At 56.8% G+C, this 23,574-nt stretch overlaps 1 protein-coding gene across 1 annotated transcript in view; it reads right to left on the reverse strand.

The window, feature by feature from the left end:
* Positions 1 to 2,546: 2,546 nt before the first annotated feature.
* The window catches only part of LOC111156467 (paxillin), a 46,270-nt gene continuing 25,242 nt past the window's right edge, over positions 2,547 to 23,574 (reverse strand). The window contains exons 2-11 of the mRNA XM_022517390.1: positions 14,785 to 15,011; positions 14,363 to 14,478; positions 13,860 to 13,996; positions 13,561 to 13,762; positions 12,686 to 12,821; positions 6,910 to 7,080; positions 6,605 to 6,778; positions 5,711 to 5,792; positions 5,397 to 5,545; positions 2,547 to 4,649 (exon numbers count right to left, since the gene is read on the reverse strand). Coding sequence (XP_022373098.1) covers positions 4,383 to 4,649; positions 5,397 to 5,545; positions 5,711 to 5,792; positions 6,605 to 6,778; positions 6,910 to 7,080; positions 12,686 to 12,821; positions 13,561 to 13,762; positions 13,860 to 13,996; positions 14,363 to 14,478; positions 14,785 to 15,011 — 1,661 coding nt within the window. The 3' untranslated portion in view covers positions 2,547 to 4,382. The remainder of the gene's footprint in view (positions 4,650 to 5,396; positions 5,546 to 5,710; positions 5,793 to 6,604; positions 6,779 to 6,909; positions 7,081 to 12,685; positions 12,822 to 13,560; positions 13,763 to 13,859; positions 13,997 to 14,362; positions 14,479 to 14,784; positions 15,012 to 23,574) is intronic.

Genomic DNA, 23,574 nt, shown 5'->3' on the forward strand with positions numbered 1-23,574 from the left:
TCTGCTCAGAATTCCTCAAAAGTTTCGAATTTGCTCAGAGAAAAAGCTTAAAACTTAAACTGCCTACGAGATCCTACAGGATCTGCTCTAGACCTCCACCCCTATAATCTCATTCTTTTCCTACTGACGCTCCCTTCCAGCCAGACGATGCTCTTTGGTGTTTTTCCAAAACACGCTCCCACTTGAGGGGTCGTGCAATAAATAGCTAGTCCCTCTCCCGGAAGACTCCTTGCTGATATCCACGGAATTAACTCCAAGTTTTCGTTCAAATATCATGTGCTCAAGGAGGCCTACCCGATCGCCTTATTTAAAATTACCCAAAAATCCACTACTACTTCCCCCTTACTCTATTCTATTTTTTCGGTAGCACTTCCACCTTTTTCTCTCTTTCTTTTTTTTTTCCTTTCTTTCTTTCTTTCTTTTTTTTTTTTTTTAGCACTTCCACCTCCTAACACACTATATAACTTACTATGTTGTTGGTTGTCTGTCTCTCCCTACAAGAAAGCAAGCTCCACAAAGCAGAGACCCTTCTCTTGCGCCTGGCACATAGCAGGCACATAATAAATATTTGTTGACTGAATGAATGCAAGGTTTGCAGTCAGAAGACCTGGATCCAAAAAAAAAAAAAAAAAAAGAAGAAGAAGAAGAAGACGACGACGACGACCTGGATCCATATCCTTCTTCTACCACTTGCTAACTGTGTTATCTTAGGAAGTGATTTCACCTTGCTGATCCTCTGTTTCCTTTTCCTTAACTGTAAAATAGGGATAACGAAGTAAGCACATTCTAGAGTTGCTATGAGGATTAAATGAGATACGTGTCTTTTTTTTTTTAAGATTTTATTTATTTATTTGACAGACAGAGATCACAAGTAGGCAGAGAGGCAGGCAGGGGGTGGGGGGGAAGCAGGCTTCCCACTGAGCAGACAGCTAATGCAGGGCTCAATCCCAGGACCCTGGGATCATGACCCAAGCCGATGGCAGAGGCCTTACCCCACTGAGCCACCCAGGCACCCCCATGTGTTAAGTCTTAACACAGTCCCTGAAATGTAGGAGGATTTCTAGTTTTTTATTATGCATTCATTCAACACTTATTTGAACACTTGTGTTAGATCAATAATTTTTTCTTTCTGGTAATGATTGAGGTAGACCCTAGGGCAGAAGGGGTGTTTCTATCTTCACCCTTTCAAGTTAGAAGTTTCTGTATTTTTGTTTCAAAGCCTCCTAGTGCCTCTGATGACCAGCTGTTTAGAGAACTGTTGAAGTCAGTTACTGCTAAGATCTTTTTAATGACAGTGTATTACTGCGTGCTCAGCATTGTGCTAAGTACTTTGTACACATTACTGCTGTGAATCTTTGCAACCCTGAGGAGGTACAGTATTAGCATTTCCGTTTATCAATGAGAAAATTCACAGGTTAAACAGCTTGCTCAAGCCCTAATAAACAATGGTTTTGGAACTGAAATCTAGAAGCAAGTACAAAGCCCCTGAGTCTCACGATGCTATACAGTCCCTTCTAAACCTTGAGGCTGTCTCTCCCCAAATGCACTTTTCCAAGTATATACACACTCAATGGTACCTTTCCGAGGACATCCTGGCTCTGATGATATAAATACCATCTCTAATTGTAGTACATCAATATAATGGAATCTCATGAAGCCATTAGAAAATGATGCAGATGTATATTTATTGACACGGGAAAATATTCACAAAGTACAGCTGAGTGAAAAAGCAAACTACAGTGAAATGTGCCATATCCATTTCTATAAATAAAATAAATTCGACATGGTCAGGAAGGATAAACCGTCATCACCTTTGGGTGAGGGTCAAGGTAATTTCCATTTGAGCTCACTGTGAAATGGCCAAGATTCCAACTAGAATTCAAAATGCTGCTTTTGGAAAACCATTCCCAGAACAGGGAAATTGTGAAGCATCTCAAAGGGGAACAATGCTATCCAGGAGGGCCCCGGCACTGGAGTTCTGGCTCAGGCAAGAAGGAAGCATGCAAATATGGACATGACCACTAGGAGGACAGTAGAGACCCATCCTCCACTCTAAGTTCGCCAACTTCTGCTGGGCAGGTTCCACACCCAAGGTGTGGTGCCAACACATTGAGGGAGTGGTGTCTGGTCAAAGCAGGAACACAGGCAGAGGCAAGCTCTGGGTTCACATCCCGCCTTTGAGCTCACTAAGAGGACTGTGTTGTGCATGTCCGTTCTCTTCTCCAAACCTCCTTCCGGTTCTGTAAGTGTGAGGCCACCCACAGGCCCACATGACGATGCCCTCCCTCAGCGAATTGACACCCAAGCACTAGGGCAGGGCGTGACCCACCACACGGGGCCCAACACTGCTCCCCCTGCTTCTCCTCACCAACTGCTGAGGGAAGAGCAAAGCTCAGGCAGGGATCCCATCCCCAGGGGGCTTTCTGCCTCAATTAAGGGAACATCACTGAGTTACCTTCAGTATGGTCCCCGTGAGTCTGGGAAAGGTTTGGTCTCTCTTCTGGTACTAAGTTGTTACCTCAGACCGCCAAGAAAAGGAACTAGGCATGGGTGAAAATAATGGCAAACTTTATTGGCATAAATCACAGGAACTGACACGGGGAAAAGCCAGGTTAGAAGTTTACAGAGAAAAAAATAAAATAAAATCATCAAATAACCATTGACCCAGAGGGTGGACCCCAGAAACCCCATCCCCCTAGGGGAGGGGCCTGGGACAGGTCCCTGTAAACAGAGCAATAAGGCCTATGGGTGGAAGTGAAGACATCAGACCTTTGGAGGGGCCTGGCTGACCTCCTCAGACCAGAGCTGCTCCCAGTCCTGCCTCGAAGGAGGGGACCCTCTTCTGAGACCCCCGCATGCTCAGCCTCTGCTGTGAGTCTAGTGGAGTGGTCTGGATCTTCCTCACTTTAGACCCCACAGGGGCCCCTTTCTGCTGACCCAGAACCCCAGGCTTGCCTGCTCCTGTTTCATCTGTGAGGGCCAGAACTACTTTAGCAGGATCCTATCCCACTGCCCCGAGTCCTATCAGGCCCCCCTTGCAACCACCTGGGCCCTTTTCCCCAAACCTCCAGTCTCCAGGGAGGGCAGGAAATTTGGGGAAGTGATGGTGCCAGTGGAATCAACAAGACCAGATACCAGCTTTCCTGAGGAGGCAGAAGAGCCACAGAGAAGCGGTGAGGAGGCCAAGATGTTTGCTGGGTTCTCTTTGTTGCCAAAAAGTTCACAGGGGAGCAAATGCTCCTGATGGCTTACTTAGACAGGAATCAGCACCCCCAAAGTGTACTTTCCCCTTCTCTTCCCTCAGGAACAGGACGGATGAGGTTCAGAATTCTAGGCCCCCAAGGGCAAGACACCCTGAGGCCAGTTTCAGTTAAGAGCTTGCTGGCCCAGGTAGTATCCAGGAAGGGGTTTTAAAATACAGCAGTTTATAAAACAGTCCTGGTGAGTTGTGAAGTTAAGGAAGGAGAGTCACAGAGCTGCTCCCAGTTCACCTGCTTGTGCTAAGAAAAAATAAAATACAAATTGCTTTCCCACCCCAAGCCCTCAGTACAAGGCAAACCCCACACCACAGCCATCGACGCCAACAGGACCAGTGGCCATGGATGAGGAGAGTACAAAAGGGGACATCTTTAAAATCTCTTCAAAATCATGTTGTATAGAGAAGTAAAAGCAACTCAGATGATATGAATTCAAACCTCAGTGTAGAAATCTATCAAAGTCGGTACAGTGTCCAGGCACAGGGGGAAACTCCCCACCTCACGCCATCCCAGAGGCGGAGGAAGTGACTATAAAACATTATTGCTGGAGAGGCCTTTCTCAGTAGAACCAGAGCAGTTATGGGGGGAGGGGGGAGGGGCCTAGGCCTGGGGACACTGGAAGGGCAGGAGGAGCGCAAAAAACCTTCCGCGGCCCCTCGAACATTTCCACCCTTGGACAGATGGATTTATGCTGGCATTGTCTGAAGGGAGCCGGAATCCCCCAATACTCTCAGGACAAGGATAATGAGGTCGGGATGGGGGGAGAAGGACAAAAAAAGACCCCATCTGACCCTGCCTGCCCTTCCCCCTTGCTCCACTGCCAAAGTATGAGTAAGAGACGGCTCCAGTGTGGGGCGCTGGCCAGGCCAGGCGGGGTCATGGGGACACACACGGTGCAGGATGGGGCCCTCCAGCCTCCACCTCTCGGGGAGCATGAAGAGCTGACGGCCTGGGGAGGGCTGCAGGAGGAGGAAGGCCGTGGCTCTGGCACGGGGGGGAAGAAGAGCAGGCCCTCTCGCCATCCTGCACCAGCCGAGGACGCGCGTTCCAGTTTCAGGGCAAGGCCTCTGGGTCACAGTAGCAGTTGGGGAGGCTGGGCCAGGGCAGAGGGGCCAAGAAAGGCGCCTAGCAGAAGAGCTTGAGGAAGCAGTTCTGACAGTAAGGCTTGTCGTTCTGCTCCTTGAAGGTGCCCTTGTTGAGCTGCTTGAGGCAGAAAGCACAGACGAAGTGCTCAGGGTGGAACTTCTTAGCCATGGCGGTGATACAGCGGCCTGTGATGGGCTTCTGGCAGCCGGAGCAGAGTGAGCCTCGCCGCTCATGGTAGTGCACCTCACAGTAGGGCTGCCCGTCGTGCTCAAAGAAGCTGCCATTGACGAAGGGCGTGAAACACTCCTGCCAGGCAGAAGAGGGGCCAGGGCGGAGGGTGAGGGGCTCAGGCTGGGGCTTGGGGCTGGGACAGCCGCCACTGGGATGGGCAGCACAGTCACGCTCATGACTCCTGCTGGCTGAGCGCTTCCTATGTGCCAAGTGCTGCACTAAACACTTAACTGCATTCTCTCAACAAAGGCAACTGAGGCTTAGAAGTTCAGTGACTCGCCTGAGGTCACGCAGCTATCAAGCTGCACAGCCTGGATTCAAACAGAGGTCTGACTCCTGAGCAGGTGGCTGGAACATGTGCCCAGAAACCAACCTGCATACTTGGGTATAAAAGGCACTGAGAAGTCCTGCAGTGAGCAGTTTCCCAAACGTATCTGGTCTGAGAGCCCTTGTTGGATCCCTAACGTCTGTGGACTCCCATTACCACCAAAATACAGTTTGGAGACCACTGCCTGTTTCCACTGAAGCTGGTACAAGATTATTTCATTTCATTCTCACACGCCCTTCTGCTGAACATGACCAGTCCCAGGGCCATCGCACAGGACAAGGCTGGGGGACATTGTCTCCCTTCCTCTTGGTTTCTCCCAACCTCACTGTAAGCCCTGGCCCAAGACCCTCTGAACTTGAAGAATTGCACTACTACCTGCTCACCCCTTTAATAACCCCTGTGTTAGATCCAGAGAGCACAAGGGGGTGGGGAGTGCGGACCTTCTCTCCCAGCTGCCCAATCCCAGCTCCCTCCAGATGAGGGGGACTCCTTACCCGGCACACAAAGCATTCAGGATGCCAGAGAGTGTTGAGGGCCGAGATGTAGTTCTCCAGAATGGCCCGGGCACAGCCGCCACACTTGGGCGCGAACATGTCAAAGTAATCCTTCCGGCAGTAGGCCTTGCCGTCTTTCTCATGGAACCCTGAGAAACAGGGGTTTAGGGGGCCGAGTGAGGGCCTCTAGAGATGGAATCATCCTGACTCTAACAGCAGCAAAGTCTCCTGCCCCTGCCTCCCAAGCGCTGGGGGTAAGGGGGAAGGGAGGGGGAGGAGACCATCCAGCAAGGTGATCTGCCTGCTGGTCGTACCTTCTGGACCAAAGAAGGCTCCACACTGGGCACAGAAGAAGTGCTCGGGGTGCCACGTCCGGTCAAGGGCTGTCACCACTTTCTGTGAGAGCAAAGTGTGGGATCAGAGCCCAGGTGCCGACCCACTGGACAGATCCCACAGCAGAGACCCACAGGCAGGACTGTCCTTCCCACCCCCCCCACCTGCACCCCCACTCCCACCCAGAGATCAAGTCTGTGCTCAATGCGCTCTGATTACCACTGGGAATGCCAGTTTATGGAGGGATCTGACATGCCAGACATACTCTCTCGACATACTCTCTCCTGAATCTTGCCATGTGATTAAGGTCATAGGTTCTTTTATTTATTTATTTATTTTTAAGATTTTACTTATTTATTTGACAGAGAGAGACACAGCAAGAGAGAGGGAACACAAGCAGGGCAAGTGGGAGAAGCAGGCTTCCCGCTGAACAGGAAGTCTGATGCGGGGCTCAATCCCTGGACCCTGGCTGGGATCATGTCCTGAGCTGAGGCAGACGCTTAATGACTGAGCCACCCAGGCACCCCAAGGTCATGGGTTCTATTCAGACTCCCATCTTGTAAGTGGAGAAACAGGCTCCAAGGGGCTGTGCGCTTCTCTCCACATCATGCAGCAGGAGAGGGAGGGAACCGGCACTCTACTCTATTTATCAGGCTCCTAAGCCTTGGAGTGTACGCAGCAGAGAATCTAGGATGGGAGGTGGAAGGGAGGTAGAAGGGCCCTGAATCTAGCCTGGGTTTGAATCCCAACCCCACCATTTCCTAGCTGTGTGAGCTCAAGCATGAGTGATCTCTCTTAGCATCAGATGGCAGCAGCCGCAGGAAAGAACTGGGCAGTACACCTGCCCTCCCGCCAGGCCGCCCGCCCGGACTCACATCCAGGATGGGACCATTGCAGTAGTAGCAGCGCGGAGAGAAGAGGTTATGATAGTCCTTTTCACAGTAGGGCTGTCCATCCCGCTCAAAGAAGTTCCGGGATCCGATCTCCTCTTGGCAATGGGTGCAGACGAAGTGCTCCGGGTGCCACGTCTTTCCCATGGCGGTCACGACCTGGGGAAAGAGGCAGAACGAGGCTTAGGGCCCTGGCCTGCCACGGAGCGCCCCCCCCCTGGGGGGGCCCAGGGGAACCAATTTCCCTCCATCTGCGGCTCCCTCCCCTGCTCCCCTTCCCCCTCCATCACCTGCCCAGCGATGGGCTTCTTGCAGGCCCCGCAGACCCCTTTGGCAACCGTGGCGACCCCCAGTTTGTTCAGGTCAGACTGCAGGCTCCCCAGCATACTATCCAGCTGGCTCCCAGGCTTCGGGGGCCCCCCAGGGGGAGAGCTGCTCCCCGTCTTCCCCTGGGCCATGAACTGCAAAGACAGGGAGAGAGGCGGTCAGGACTTCAGGCTTGGGGAGGAGGCCTCGCAGCACCGCGGCACCGGGGCTCTTCTCCCTCCTGGACAGACAGGCTGACGGAGGCAAGCGGTTCAACCTCGTCCCGGGCCCCCAGAGCCCCGAGCCCCGAGGGTGGGAGTGGCATCCACAAGATATCCTGGGAATCAGAGGGGCTTGCGGCACCCCACTGGCCTACCAAGGCCCAGAAAACAGGCAAGCAGGACCCTAGGCGCGCCCGCCTCGGCACTGACCCCTCCCTCGTCCTGCCCTTCGGGACTGCTCTGCCTGTCGCTCGGAGGCCAGCCGGCCGCCCACGCTTCTCCATCCGCCATTTGTTCCAGGCCCTGGATCTTGGATAGGGGAGGAAATGAGGACAAGAAAATTGTTTTTAATTAAGGAAAGAAAGAAAAGGAGACCTCGTTAGGGAACATTTCACAAAAGGGAATTTGGTACGAAATAAGAGGACCCCACCCCACCCCCACCCCCACCCCCGGCAGTACCAGAATGAGGAGGAAAAGTCTAGAGAATAATGACCCAGAGAGAGAGGCCCGGGGAGAGATGAAGAAGGGGCAGAAGGTGAGCCAACTAAAGGCACGGACAACGGAAAGGAAGGTAACCAGGGCTGAGAGCACAGTGGCCTTCCAGGTACTGGCCTGGGGGCTGGAGTGGGAGGAGCAGGTTTGGTTTCCCTTCTGGGAATGGCTTCCTCAGAGGAGCCTGAGACAGGACCAAGGGACATGGGGAAGGGGCAGGCAGAGAGAAGCCCCACTGGGAAGCAAGAGGACAGCTGACATCAAGGGGCTGGGAGCGCTGACAGCAGGTTGAGAGGGCCCAGGGTCAAGGCAAGGTCTAAGGAAGGACTGTGATACTGTCCTGACTCATGGACGGAGGGCCAGAGAGGGGGCGTGTGTGTGTGTCCCCAAGCGTGCAGTGCAGGAACACGGCCCAGGCCGCGGGACGGAGACAGGGAGGCCTGCCTGCATCGGGGGGAAGAGCGGGTCCTCCTCAGTCTGGCAGCCCACGGACCTCCAAGTGTGGGGTGCAGGAGGGGGCGGGGTGGGGCCCTGCACACCCTCTTCCCGAAGCCCTGCCGCAGCACTTGGGACCCCAGGGGAACCTCGGGCAAGAGCAGAGGGCCCCAGGGAAGAGAGGGCGGGCAGGCTGGGCGAGGGACAAGGGCTGCTGGCTGAGGCGTCTTTGTGCCGCTGGAGCAAAGAGACAGGAGGAGGAGGAGAAGTCAGAAGAGGGAAGGTTCTTCTTAGGGGAACGGGGGAGCCAGGAGGGAAGACGACCTGGGAAGAAGAAAGGAAGGAGAGAGATGAAGCAGAGCGTAAGAGCAGGAAGCATGCCATCCCCAGGCTCCCCCTGGGCCTTCCCACCCTGGCACCGAGAGTGAGGCCAGCCTCACTCGGCCACAGGCTGCAAGACCCTCCCCCCACCCTCCTTTCCACACCACATCTCCCCTCCAGCCATCCTGGGCAAGAATCAGGATGCCTACTGGCCTGGCCCTGGCCCAGCCCCAGGCACCTCCTCGCTACCTTCTCTACAAGCTGCCCCCCAGCCCGCCTCCCACGAGGCTGCACAGTGATGATGACGCCCTCAGTCAGCCAGTCCTCGGCAGAGACCCCCGCTGTCCCCGCTGCCTCCTCTGCCTCCGGCTGGATGCCCAGCCGACCCTGCAGCTCTGCGATGAGCCGCTCCTGGGATGGGGTCCTGCTCAGGGTGGCGGGGTCCAGCCGGCGGCGAGGGGAGGGCTCCCGGGACATGGGGTGTGCGTGGCCCGTCTCCCGGCTCCTCCTGATCACAGAGCGGATCTGAGGGGGGGAGGGGGAAGCTGTCACTGTCCCACTCTGGGCTCAGCCAAGGCTGCTCAGTCCACACTCAGGTGCCGCGGGCAGGAGAGGGCAGAACACAACTGCCAGAGAGGAGCTAAGCGGAGGTGAGGTGGAGGCAGGGGGCAGAGGGTTGAGGTGGAGGCAGGGGGCAGAGCGGACTCCCTCCACCTGGCACTTCATCTCCAAGTCAGCAATGACCTTGGGCAAGACTTCACTTCCAGGGGTCTCAGCGTCTCCATCCTTGAAACGGGGTTAGAGTATTTTCTCGGCTGCCTTGTAGGGTTATTCCAAGATTATTTGAAAGGATAAGGATGTAAGGGGTGGACATTCCTGAAAAGGCATAAGACTCTTTCTTTTTTTTTGATCTGTAATAGAAAAATGTGATCTTTTCTGCCAGTACATCTTTTAATTAGTTTTTTTCCTGGTGTATATTATAACCTCACTTGTAGTTGTTTGGGTTTTTTTGCTGTTGCTCTAGTCTGTTTTTGGAAAAGACATAAAATTTTCATTAAGCAAGAAGCCAGTAAGAACAGTAACATCAGCCACGGCTTATAGGGGACCACGTGCTGTGTTCTCAGCACTTTACAGACATTGCCTCATTTAGTCCTTGGACAGCGGTGGGGGGAAATGGTCTATTATAACCCCCATTTTCTTTTTCTTTTTTTTTTTTTAAAGCAGACTCCACACCCACCATGGGGCCCGAACTCATGGCCCTGAGATCGAGTCGCATGCTCTACTGACTGAGCCAGCGAGGCCCCCTTACTGTTACCCCCATTTTAAAGACGAGAAAGCTGAGGCTGGTGGGGGTTTGCCCAAGGTCACACAGGGTAGCAAGTACCGGAAGCGTGGTTTGTATTCAGGACTATCTGGTTCCAAAGCCCATGCTTTTAACCATTTCGCACACATCATGTCAAGAGGTGAGGGGTAGCCCATCTAGAGGAAAGAGCCTTCAAACAAGCAAGAAGAGGGTTGTCACTAAGAGAATTTCCAGGGCCTGGAGGCTCCACTGGCCCCACAGAACCCACTCCTGGTCATCAGGGTCTGAGGCTGCCCGCTCTTGGGATCTGCTGCCCAAGGAGACATGCACAGAGAGGGAGGCCGCATGCGGTTAGCCAGGAGCGGCCCACACTCGGGCCAGCCGAGGGCCATGCCTAGCAGCCGTGCGAGCTTGCGCCTGCCTGGCTGGAGGCGGAAATCCTCTCAGTGGTGTCGGGCGTGTCCGTGACCACGGCAGGTGGAGGCTCCGGCTGTTCCCTCTGGGCCTGGGCAGCAGCTTCGGTGGTGCCTTCCGGCCGCCTGAGGGTCTCGGGTCCCTGGGTTGGCCTGACCCGGCTTCCCCTCATGGGTGTCTGTCCACCTAACTGCTCCTCATCAACTGGGGCTGGGCGGCTGCTTTCCAGCTCCCCTGGCTCTGGCTTTGCTCTCTGCTTCGGCTGTCCACGTTCCTTTGTGAGACTCCAGGTATCTGGGAAGATAGCCTGACGGTCCACGGCCAGTACAGCTGGCTCAGTTACTTCCGGGAAGCTGGGTGTGGCTCCGTGGGGGATCTCACGCGCCTCCAAAGCCCACGGATGCTCCAGAGCGGCAGCCATGGCTTCCTCTGGGTACAAAGGGTTGGCCAACAGCCCGTTGGGGTCTCCAGGCTCCTCGGGACCTGCACGCCCAGCCTGGCGGGGTGCTGTGTGGCAATGGGGCGCCCTGGAAACCTCACTTGTGAGGCTTGGTAGGTCTCTCCAAACCTGAGCCTGGTTCTCTGCACCAAACAGCCCCAGAGGGGCCTCCACAGAAGAAGACCTTGCGCTGGGAGTGTCAGGTGTCACCTGGAGGGCAGCCACAGGAGGTCGAAGGCCCTGCCCATTACTGGGGTCCTCCAAGCAGAGGACCTCCTGGGAGGCAGCAGGACCTCCAGAGGCAAGCTTAGGAGTGGATGGTAAGAACAGAGAGGGCCCAGGAGGAGGAGGAGAAGGGGAAGGTATGTGGCGTGGGGATGGAGCTGGTTTGGGCAGCAGCCCCAGGGAGCTCAAGGCCACAGCAGAGGAGCTGGTCTGGAAGAGGAGAAAGACAAAAGGCAGAAAGGAGAGGAGAGAGAGATGGGAGAGGTGAGGAGAGGTGCTGTCTGCAAGGGATGGGCTTGGCCTGAGGGTACTGAGACCCACCAACTACACTGACCAACACCAGATCAAGGGCGCTGAGAAGCTGAAGCACGAGGGTTGGCCTGAGAAAGACTCAGACCCCAAAAAGGTCTTCCTGGGCTCCACATTCCTGGCCCCCATCAAACCCAGGCAGCAAAGAGCCACCACTGTGCCATGCCTGCGGGGCCACCCTAGTCAGAGTAGGGACAAGGGAGAAAAGGCTCCAGAGGGTGGACCATGGAGACCGGTGACCAGGAAGGTCAGCCCAAGCCCAATCGAGGAAGAGTCAGCCACAGGCAGCAACTCTGCTTCCTCCAAACCTGGCTCAACCTGGCTGTCTCCCCCAGACAATCCTAGCCTTCCTGCATCCCCCAAGACCTTCATCTCAGAGCACAGCTAGAACCAGTGCAGCTGCTTGTGGGCACCACGACGCTGGCTGGCTGTCTCAGAAAGTAAAATCTGGGGTGCCTGGGTGGCTCAGTCAGTTAAGCGTCCAACTCCTGATTTCGGATCGGGTCATGATCTCAGGGTCCTGGGATCGAGCCCCACATCAGGCTCCCGCTCAGCAAAAAGTCTACTTGAAAAATGTCTTTCTCTCTCACTCTGCCCCTCCCCCTGCTCATACTCACCCCCTCCTCAAATAATCTTAGGGAAAAAAAAAAGTAAAAACAGTTTAAAGGGTGGTAGTGCAGGGCTCCCCAAGACCAACACCAAAGTCCAAGGGACTTGTTTCTGATGGTGGCCACTCACCACCCACAACCAATGGCACGTGAGGGTCACAAGCCCAGGAAGCTCCCATCCCCCACCATGAACCCCCCAGCTGGAGGTACTCTTTGTACCCCCCTCGGGGCCAAGAGCACTCAGGAGGCTTGCTCCCCTTCTCAGATTCCCTACTTCATGCCCCAAAGGTCCCAGGCAGACCCACGTGGAAGGGTGAAGTCAGCAAGTGCGGGAGATCAGGCAGGATAAATCCCCACCGAGGCACTGACACTGAAACATCCGGGTCTGGCAGGCCTGAGAGGCCCAGGACAGGAGGGGAAAGGATGCCTCCTGCAGGACTGGCCCAGGAGCCTGAAGGGTTTAGGTCTCCCACAGATAGAACCTGTGGGGACTCGGGCCTGTGGAGGGTATGGGGAAGGATGGAGGGAGGCTGGTAAAGGAGAACTGTGCATTTGGAGCCAGAGGCAGAAGGAAGAGGGACCTGTTGAGGAGAGCCAGCCAGCGTGGGAGACGGAGCTCCGGGACAAATGACCTCTCAGGCACAGGATCCCAGTCCCACACGGCCCAGCAGAGAATGCCCTCCCCCACCAAGAGCAACCATCAACACAGAACCCTTTGTCTCAGCCTCCTGATCCCCTCGCCTGGGTGGCTGGGAGCTGGGAGCAACCCAGGAAGAAGGAATTTCCCTGCTAAGTGCTTCTCTGCCTTCATCAGCTGTGAGTGAAGCCTGGTGTGACCCTCCCTCCCTGGAACCCTGGTGAGATCAGAGCACCGCAGGGTCCCTGGCTCAGGGCAAGGCACCCAAACACTGAGGGCCCGCGCTCCAACTACTCACACCGAGGTAGAGGGGAAGAAGAATGAGGGGGCAGGGAAGAAGAGGGGTCTCAGGGCACCTTGAAATCCGAAAGGGAGGCCATCAGCTCGTCCAGCTCCCTGGTGGCAGAGGAGGCTGAGATGCGTGTCTGCTGCTGGCTGGCGGTGACTCGCTGAGGGCTGCTCATCTCGCCCTGGTTCACAGTGATGGCAGGGCTGCGGGGCGGGCACGGCGTCAGCGGGACCCCAGAGGCCAGCTCCGTGTCCCCCCAGAGCGGCCCTCTCCTCTCCAGGGTCTCAACATCTCAGCTCTCACACTGGGGTCCTCCCGCCCGACTCCGAAGAAACCCGCCAGCTCCCAGTCTCAGCCGCGGGGACAAAGCTCAGGTGAGCTGCTGGCATGGGACAAGAGGGCAGCTCAACCGGCCCCTTTCTCAGGAGAACATCTGTGGTCCTCCGCGCCTGAGTTCAAGCTCGCCTGTTAAACGAGCCCAAGCACCAGGCACAACACCGTACAGACCTGTGAGACTGCCCCAACGACACACCGACAGGAGCGGGGCTGACATTTAGTAATGAGCCATGTGTGCCACATGCTCTGAGCCAGAAACCACTCCAGACACTTTACGTGGATTATTGGGTCTCATCCCATCAAGGCAGGTGGTCTTACTCGCCATTATTCTATATCCCTTCATCCCATTTTACAGACAGGGACACGAGGGCTTGAGAGACAGCACTTAGTGAGGACAGACCCGAGACCCGAGCCCTAACACTGTGGTCCAAAGCCCATGCGGACAGCCACTAAGCTGGTGGCTCCCCCAGGGCCTGGTCCAGAGCCCGGCAAACGACAGGCCCTCGCAGAAGGAACGGGGGACAACTGGGCCAAGTGGACAGACACCGGAGCACAGCGCTGGCTGGGCAAGACCACCCCTGCCCGGGAGAGCCCACCGATACTCACACGGGGCTGGGCACGGAGCTCTCGAGTTCATCCAAGAGACTCTCCACACTGGGCCGCACATCCTCCAGGCCGCGGCCCCCATTCCGCTTGGGCTTCTCTTTCGTCAGGGGTCCAGCTTTGCCCCCCAGTGGGCTGTTATTCTCCGGGATGCCATAGTGGGGGCTCAGAGCTCCAGGCAGCGGCGGGCTTGAGTTGGCCTCATCTTGGAAGAGCGAGAGGGAAAGGCTGCTCAGCCCTGACCCCTCTGGGGATCCAAAGGCCAGCAGGTGGCCCCCGGGGGCCCAGGGAGCCAGTCCTACCTGCAGGGAAGCCCGGGGGGTTATGCTGCACCGCATTCAGTTCCAGCAGCAGGCGGTCAAGTTCGGAAAGGTTACTGCCCAGGGAGGAGCTCATCACAGTGGGTGAAGGCTCGGCCGACTTCTGCTTGTTGGGGAAACTGAGAGGCAGAGGGGAGGCCACTATGAGAGGCGTCCCCAGCTTTGGAGGCCTCAAGACCTCCAGGAGAAGAAGGTGGAGTGGGTATGAAGTCTCCCCCAGCAAGAGATGGGACAGTGGGGAAGGGATGTGGTGAGAAGAGGGGAGGAAGGAAGTCTTGCCTCAGTTCCTCAACGACACAGTTGACGTGACAACCCAACCCTGCTACTGTGTGGCAGTAGCAGCGCGAAGGCCACCAGGCCAGCCCAAGGCAGTACGAGCTGGCCAGGAGCCTCGGGACCTTGTGCGGGCCGCTGCCAGGCCTGATCCCTGGCCCCAGACCTCCCAGGCAGGAAGGGAAGGGGCGCACAGAGGGCTGCGTCAGTACCTGTAGACGTGCTCTTCCTCACCGGCTCGGGAACACGGGGGGCCGGCGCCGTCCTGGGGCACGGAAGCGCTGGAAGTTTTGGCACTGGAGCCACACACGGGTGACGGGGACTGAGGCTGCAGGGAACAGAATGCTCAGAGCCTCCCCCGAGGGGGTGGAAAAGGAACAACCCGAGTCACCCCCAGGAGGCTCCTGCTCACAGACAGTCTTACCAGGGAATTTCCACACTCCGGCCAGGGGACAGGTGATTAACACTTGGTCACTTGCCCCCTCACGTGGCCTCTGGGAGACCCAGCCATTTCCCGGCCCCTGTCCTTATTCCCCTGATCCCGTTCCTCCCTGGGCTCCCCTAGCTGCTGCCAGGCAAGCTCCTACTGCCCCAAAGCCTCGGGCTGTCTTCCCAGCCCCCGTCCCCACCTTACCTGCTGGTGGATGAATCGGGAGGCACTGGGATCCCACTGGTCTAAGGGGTCAACGATTGTGCCATTGAGGGCCTCACTGGACGGGGGTGGCGGGACAGGGGGTGGCACGGCAATCTCCTGGTATGTGTGGTTTCCAGTTGGGTACGAGTAGGGGGTCTCCTCCGACAAGAACACGGGCCGTTTGGAGATGTGGGAGGTGGTGGACTCCAAGTCAGCCAGCAGGGCGTCTGCAGAGAGAACACGCTGAGAGCTGTTAGGAACCAGGGATCCTGGCAACACGCTGTCCAGTGGCAGTGCCCTCCCTGCTAGCTGCACCCAAGAGCTAATGACTTCTAAGGGCACCTGCCCCACCCCTGGGAGAAATAACCAGCCTCAGGGCAGGAAGCCAGAAGCCCAGACCAGCCTGGCAAAGAACCAGCTTCTGAAACCGACCTCTTCTCCCCAGCCCAAGGCTGAAGGTGCTTGGAGGCTCCTGGGCTGCCCCTGGGGCTCTCCTACCTCTGGCGCCCGGGCACCTGCGTTCCCTGCCGACAGGGCTGTGCGGCTGGCTGGCTGGAAGTCAGAAATGCCTGCCTGGAACTCAGCACTCTGACTCCACAGGGCAAGGCGGGGAGAATGGGCGGGAGGGGCCCCACGTCATGGGGAGGGGCACAGGCATTGCCAGGTCCCACTGAAATTCCAGGAGCTTGGGCTTTCTCAGCAATGCACCCCCTCCACCTGGAGCGCTCTCCAGGGTATGGTACCTGGCTCTCTGCGGAGGCAGAGGCAAAACCCCAGGCTCCCTACTCTTCCGATACCCTGGGCTATAGGTGGAGGCTCAAGGTTGGTGGGGAGGTGGGGGCTGGGTGGAGGCTGGCGCAGGGATCCCCACCCCCTCAGCTGAGCAGGGGGCAGGACTGCTCTGTAGGCTGTTTCTGCGGAAGCCTGGCAAGCCGCCTGGCCCCAGAGGCTCTAGGGCCCTGCTACTCTGCTTATAACAGCAGAAGGGAGCCAAATCAAGTGTAAGCTTCCATTACCCTGGCACCAGGCGGCCAACTGGGGGGCCGTGGTTCTCCCCTAGCAGGAGGGGCAGGCGTAGGAACTGCTGATAACCCCTCAACTTCAATCCCCCCTCCTGAGACCCTCAACAGCCCCCCAGCCCAGAGAGCCTGGCCCCAACACCACACCCTCATTCCTACCATATTCAAGGACTTGCTCACCCTCACTCTCCTGCTGACCCGCTGAGGGCCAGGAAGGGTCAGTCCCCCACCCTTAGGATATTATGTATCAGAAAGCAATGGCCGGATCTACTGCCAATCACTAGTAACGAGCACCACGCTAGGCACTGCGTGGTCTGGGGTCTCTCTGTGAACCCTAATACCAGATAAAGCTGGAATTCTGATCCTACATTTACAGGCAGGGAAAGGGGCTTCAAGAGGTAGTGGAATCTGCCCAGATAACAAAGCCAGTGAAAGAAAGGACTGTGTGGCTCTTCGGTAGCCCCAAGCCCCCAAAATCTGGCCTGGAACAGTCTGCTGAGATCACGACATGATGCCATATTTCAATGGTACAATTTCTTCAGTGCCGGTGCCCAGGCTGATCCTTCCTTATGGCCCTGTCCCCAACCCTACCCCAGCTCAGTAGAGGGAACCAAGGGGGTCCCACACCTCCCAGCTGCCTGCCCTGCCCTCCTACCCACAAGGGTGGCCACACCTACCCCCAGCTCTTACCCAGCTGGTCAGAGGGGGAGCTTGTGACAAGGCCCAGGACCCTGGGGCCAGCAGCTCGGCACAAGGGCCTCCTGACTCCCGAGGAAAGTCAGTTCCTGCAGCCCCCCACCCCTCGCGAGATCCCCTAGATAAGTCTGGCTTCCTGTCTCTAGCAAAGCAGAACTAGAGGCAGTCAGTGCGTGCCTAGGTGATGACAGAAAAGGAACTGGGGTCCAGGGCCGAACTCAGTGGCCTCTGAACGGCCACCACCTGCTGTCATGGCTTCACACAGCATCCCCACTTGCCCTGGGCCCAGTTCGGCAGGGGTAGGGTCTCCCCTTTTCCATCAAAGGCAGAGCCAGCTGGAAAACCCTACAGGGCTCCCCAGAGCAGGCACCATGTGCAGCCCCAGTGGGAATAACAGGAGCTTCACGCTGTGTTCCTTCCCTTCCTCCTCACAGCAACACCAGCATGGAGGGTAAAAGTGAGGCGCAGGCAGGCAGAGTCACACGCCCGTGCTGCCAACCCCTGGCTGAGAGGACACAGCGAGGATGTGAACTCGGGTCTCTCAGGCAAAGGGATAACCTATCCCATCAGACCTCCCGAGTGAGGGCCTCCACTGCCCTCTGCCTCGAATCCCCCTCTTCTCCCCCGACTCTAAGTCTGGCTTACAATTTCACTGGGGTCTTTTAAACACTGGTACATCTGTTGGTCAGAAAGGAGCAGTCCTAGGAGGACAGAAACAAAAGATTCCAGGAGTTCGAGTCCTAGCTCCTCCATCTACTCTCCACGGCCATCCCTGAGCCTCGGCTGCCCCGACAAGCTGGGGTTCATCATTCCTACCTCACGGTGTTGGTGGGAGCTCTACCTGGGGCAGTGGGGGCTACAGTCCCTGGAAAGCTACAAACATCAGATCTTCTTTGTTTTGTGACATTCTGAAAAACACCTTCCTCCAAGGAGGTCAGGGTAGGATGCACCAGACCGATCACTCCCACATCTTCTACGGTCAGAATCTGGATGAGACGTGCCAAGGGCAAGCCTCATGAGAAAAGAAGTAATAAAGCACCAGTCGGAGGGAGGCAGGTGTGGACGCTGGCGGGAAAGCGATCAAATGTGTGTCTGCCTGAGTGGGAGAGAGCCCATGCCCGAGCCAGGGGGCCTCTGGGATAGCTTCCTTCCCTCTCCGCACCCTTGGACATTGCTCAGTGACTGCACAGTGTCCCTGTCTCCCCAAAGCCCCCCACAAACGCCTCAGGGAAGGGAGCCAGGAATATAGGAGGCAGCCAAGGAGGCCTCTGGGCTCTGCTTTGGACTCCTATGGGTGTAGAAGGCTGCTATGGCCTGAAAGCCCGCAAAATGGTTCCAGGCCAAAGTCTCCTTGCAAACTCAGCGAACTCCTCCCCTGCTTGAGTCAACAGAGGCCGCAGAGGCAAGACTGCTCAAGGAAGTTCACTTGGAAGCAGCACCCCATGGGTGGGTCCTCCAGTCCTCAGCTATACCTACTGCCTGGTACGTAGCTCTAAACACCAGGCAACCGGGCTCAGAGTCCAGAGTCCTTCCACCCAGACCCCAAAGAAGGTGTCTGTAGGATATGCTCCAGACACACAGAGGCAGGACCGGAAGCTGTGGGGGGCTCCTTCCTCCAGGCTAAGGAAGGCTCCAAACGTCCTGAACATTTCTCCACTAAGTTTCTGAGTCCAAGCCTGAAACCTTGAGGACAAGTCAGAGCCACTGGAACCACCCAAGCCACCCTGTGGAAGGAAGCGCTCCCTGGGGCTTCCCATCCCTTTTCTGGAAGAAACCACCCTAGATGCTGCAGGCTTTTTGCCTCTTCGGACCAGCTGATGCATGTCCTGGCACTTCCACCCACACAAGAGGGGAAGTGGAAGTCTCCGGGTGAGACCATCCGATGTGCGTGTGCCAGGGGGAGAGGTTCTCCTCTCCAGGTAGGTGGGGTAGGGGATGGCTGGCTGGGTGCAAAGTCTCCAGCCCACCAGGGGCAAAGGACACCCAGCTCCGCCCCGGCGAGAAAGAGATGCGGCCCTTCCGCTGCTTCCCGCCAGAGGGCGCTATTGGCCCGTCGGCTCCCGGCGGCGGGCGCAGTAACCCAAGGTAAACTCACGCAACCACGGAATTTTCGAGCCGGGGAAGACCGGGGAGCTCCCGGCCACGGGCTCCCTGGGGAAGTTTCAATCCCGAGAAAGCTCGGTGAGCTGGAGGGACAGAGCAGCTACGGGAGGCGCACAAGGAGGTGCCAAACCTGCCACCCGTGCTTGGGGCACACGAACATTTGAAGCACGACCAAAGAGTGACGCAGCCCCGCGGGGCTCCGGAGGCCCACAGGGACGCGCGCCCCTCCGCAGACGCAGCGCCCGCGGGCGCCCCGTCCCCACCCCGCAGCAGGGCCTGGGCCCAAGCAGCCGCTCAGATCAGGGGTGCCTTCGGACCCGCAGGCCGCTCGGGGGTAGGCTGCCTGGGCGGGCACGGAGCACGCTGCCAGGCCGAGATGAAGACGCCCTTTCCCGGGCCCCAGCGACCCGCCAAACGTAATCCCGCGGACCCGACGGGCGATGGGGGTAGGGGGCGGGAGCCTGGGGTCTGTAGCCCCAAGGGTTTGAGGGGGTTAAGAGGCTGGCTGCCCAGGGAGGGAGAAGAGAGAGGGGCCGGTCTGCCTGCATTCCAGGATGCAAGCGGCAGCTGCGCCCCTCACATTCCCAAACAAGGCGGAGGATGCAGGACAGGGGCAGCCCCGGCCCTCCTCACGTGCCCCAGACGAGGGCTCTGGGGACCTAGGCTGATCCACTGACACATGACACCCTATAAGTTAAAGACATGCAACGAACCCTTTCCACCTCCGCCCCAATGAAGTGTAAAAACAAGTTAGACCCTTTCACAAAACTGGCTTCCTCCTACCCAAGCGCTGGCCTCTCCTGAGTGTGTGATAAAGACTGTCACGCCCAGAGCTGGGCAGATGCCAGAAGATAAAGGTCTATCCACCAGGATCCCTCAAGTGAGGTGGGGGGTGTGGGTGAGGGAGGACCCAGGACTATTCCATTCTCTCCTCCCAGGCTCTAAAGACACCAGATGTGAGAACTTACACAGGGAGATTTCGAGTCACACAGACTCTGCTCAGTGGCCAAACTGCTTGTGCCTCAGTCTCCTGTCTGTCTGACCGAAATTCTACCATGTTACTCACAGGAGCAAGGAATATCATGAAAAAATGGATACACGGAGCTGGCTTAGCACTGTCCTGGAAGAAAGCACACTCTGAGTAAATGCTAACCTGAGGGGAGCTGGCTCCCAGAGAGAAGGGTAGCCCTGGAGGGGCATGAGAAAGCACCTCCCCTTCCTAACCCAGTCCGGAGGCAGAGGATGCTGCAATCCCGGAGAAGCAGTTAGGGGCACTATTCTGGGGAACAGAAAACCACCTGGAGAAGCCTCCCCATCAGGTCTCCACGACTGGGCAGGAACACTCCCAATCCTCCTCCACCCCCAGCACCAGGCTCCACTAGAAGAGGTGGGCTCCTTTAGCCTCCAGGAAGACCCCACCTCAAAATGCCTTGCATTCTTGAGGCCCAGGAGAGCCCACAGTTAGAACTCAAATCTTTTCCAGACTCCACTCACCCACCTTCTTCCCGCGGGCCTTAACTCAGTTTTCGTCACCCTGGGCAGGGGCTGGCACGGTGTCCTTAGGAGCTGACAAGCAGAAGGAAGGAGCAGCCAGCACCACCCTGAGAGCTCCAACACGGGAGGCAAGGGGCTGCCATAGCACAAGGGCCTTCCGGGCAGTCCGCGGCCAGCTGTCTGTCCATCCCTGCCATTTAACACGAGATCGGACTCTCAAAGAGACAGCGGAGGGTCCACAAGTCCCTTTCCCACAACCCTAGAGAGGCCCAGTCTTAGGCCTGTCTACCCTGCTAGGTTCAGAACTCTGGGCAAGGGAAGTTTCAGCCCCCCACTGCTGACCACCTGCTGGGGGGCGGGGCGGGGCCTCAAGCGTCAGAAGAGAAGCTGCCCAAGCTCAGGGATCCAAGCAGTGAGCAGACTCGGGCCTTCCTAAGGAAGGAGTTATGTAAACAGCAGGACCAGCTCCTCCAGGATGGTCTCCTCTCAGCCCCCTTGCTGGGACTCTTCCAGATTAGGAAGGAAGCAGGACAAGAAGGCGGGTCCCCCCCTTCCCCGAGCCCTGAGCAGTCAGGGCTGCTCTGAACAGTGAGAGCAGAGGTAATCTAATCCACAGCAGGGTACTTTTACTGGGTGAGTAACTCCCCAGGAATGGGGAGCTGGGTATATTTATCCTGATAACTGTCCTGGGAGGAAAGGCAGATCTGTGACCAGTAAGGGCCAATGAGGCCAGCTCCGCTCTGCCCCCCACAGGGCCCAGGGACCCAGGGCCTGGACACTGACGAGGAGGTCCATCTCCTGGAGGGGCCTTCCCTGCCAGTTTGGGTCCTTGTCCACCAACTGTCTCCATTCCAGGAATTAAGCCCTGGAGAGCACTTGTCCATCTTGCTTGATGCCTCTCTCCCCAGAAGCTGGAATGCCAGGGGCTGTGAGCAAGAGGAAGACAGGGAGGGAGAAGGCAGCAGAGAAAGCTAGTGCAGAGAGGCCAGGATGCAAGGCTTCCAGGCCCAGCCTGCTGAGTGCCTGGCAGCAGGTCAAACCATCCACACGGGTCATCCTCTCTTCCCTGTCTGTAAAATGGGCAGAACCCAATTCCTGGGAGCAAGCTCCAGAGAGGAGAGAATACAATTTCAGGTAAGACTTAGACAGCATCTCTGGGCTTTCTGGAGTTTGCCTAAATCCAAGGCATTGCTATCATCTGAATCCCAAACAGGAACTGCTCTCCCTAAGGGGATGATGAGAAACAATCAATACTTTAGTGTCATTTAAATATTTCATAGCCATGCCTGGAGGTTATGAAGATTTAGCCACCATTCTCCCTCGCTGACTCATCCCTCACTCAACAGGAACTGCCATTTTACTGTCTCAGCCCCAGAGGAAGTGTGGGCTGGGGGTGACACACGGGAAACGGGGGGGGGGGGGGTCCTCCAATCTGCTGCTGGGAAAGCTGGGAGGTGCCCTCTGGGTGAGGCATTTCTACCCTGGGCTTCCTACACGCCAGAGGAGGGTGGTTTCCTGTCTGCTGAAGAGTCCTTCCTCACAGGGGCTGATACAACATGAGTATGCCGGCTGGGTCACCTTTACTCGGTCCTGGCTGGTGCCCAAGGTCACAGAGCACAGGTAACCGGAGAGTCAAGAGAATGAAGGCAGAAAGGCAATTCCAGAAGTCACCCTGAGCTCCAGGAAGAAGTGCAACGGCACCAGGCACCCACACAGCCCCCACCCCACCCCCCATCAGGCCCCTGGCTGCTACTGAGGCTTCCCCAGGCAGTGGCAAACGGGAGGAGTTGCCCAGATCTCTCGCTCCCCTGCACACCTCCCTGTCAGCCCAGGAGCAGGACTGAGCTGGCTGGACGCCAGGCTCTTTTCTGCTGTCGGTAACTCATCCCTGGGTCGGGGATCAATAGGCCCCGCCCTCCCCCAGAGGGCCCAGAACCACCGTGGACGCATTCCATTGGTCAGATTTCATTCACCTCTCTGGGTCATCCAGAAACTGTTCTTTTTAAGGTCAAGCTAGGACCCAACTCCGGGCTCATCCCACATTTCCTTCAACACGGATTTACATACAAAAACTGGAGGCTCAGGTGCTGGAAGTTTTCTCAGCTCTTCCACACCAGCTCCGCACCAGCTCCCAACCACTCCGGCAATCAGGCTCCTGGAGGCCAGTCGGCCCGTTTCTGTCGCAGGGCAGGGCGGCTCCTTGGGCCTCTCAGTCCTGCTAATCACCACCAGAGGTTAGGAGGGGCTCAGAAGTGAGTCATCTGCCCTGCAGAGACCCGAACAGAAAGTTCAAAAGTTTGCCTGTTGCAGGGATAAGCCACGGTCTTCGCTTCCAAATGTTTGTGGATTTCACAGCCCTAGTTACCCACTCTTTGCCGGTCAAGTTCTGATGAAGAACACAGGCCGAGGTGGCCACAGAACGGGCCAGAGCTTCCTGATCTCCGGCAACTGGGCCATTTCCCGAATTCAGCTCTCTCCCTCCTGCCCTTCAGTTTACCTGACAGCAACCCTAACAACTGCGGCCGTCCCCAGCTCCCAAACTTCACTGGCAAATTAATTCTTCCTTCCCGGGTGCATCTCCATTATTGGCTTCCTTTCTTTTCATCAACAGGTTAGACCAGCATCCAGGTCCAGGCTCAGCCCCCTTCTCAGCCTTGCCTGCAGCCCCCTGCCCAGGTTCCCCAACTCTGACCCTTTCAGCAAACACCAGCAATATGAACTTCTTGGAACCCCCTTTCTGGTGTGTGTCGCCTCGCCCACTAGACCATACACCCTGTGTTCCTGGGGCAGGAACTCCCTACCCTCCCGCTAGATCCACAGCACAAATACCCTCATGAGCCTTTCCTACTGGGAGTGGGTGTTTGCCGGGCAAGGCGGAGTCACAGTGCTCAGCCACAGATGGCTCCCTCTGCCTGCAGGATAAGATAGAGGCCCAGGGGCCGGCATTTGGGCCTTGAGCTTCTCAGAATACAGCCCGAAACATGCGTTTACCTCCTCCTGGGGCACACTCACGGCAACCTGCCTCTCTAGACAGACTGGGCCCTCTCTTCCCTTTCCCCGGCTGTGTGCCAAGATTCACAATACTAAACATGCCTCCCCCCATCTTCTACCAGGACAGCCACACACCCCAGGGGACACATGAAGGCCGGGGCACAGGAACCTCAGGATAAATATATTCTGAGGATCAAACTGACTCAGGAGAAAGAAATTTAAACCATTGCCCTAAAACAAGCAAGGCTACCTTATGAAGCCAAAGGCAAAAATGCAAATGAATTGTAAGATAAAAAGTGAGGCTTCAAGGAGACTCTTTGCACGTGCACTTGGGGACTCTGGAGAACAATTTCAAGCAGGACCACAAAGCCACCACTGTCCACACATAAAGCCACCCCTGTCCATACCACAAATTTGGCTGCTCTAGTGGCACTGGGAGTGGGGACAGTCACATAGCTCTCTGTACACCCTCTGGCATCCCAACCCC

This window comes from Enhydra lutris, unplaced genomic scaffold (genome assembly GCF_002288905.1).
Source record: "Enhydra lutris kenyoni isolate GAN:26980312 unplaced genomic scaffold, ASM228890v2 scaffoldscaffold46, whole genome shotgun sequence".
NCBI classification, from domain to species: domain Eukaryota; kingdom Metazoa; phylum Chordata; class Mammalia; order Carnivora; family Mustelidae; genus Enhydra; species Enhydra lutris.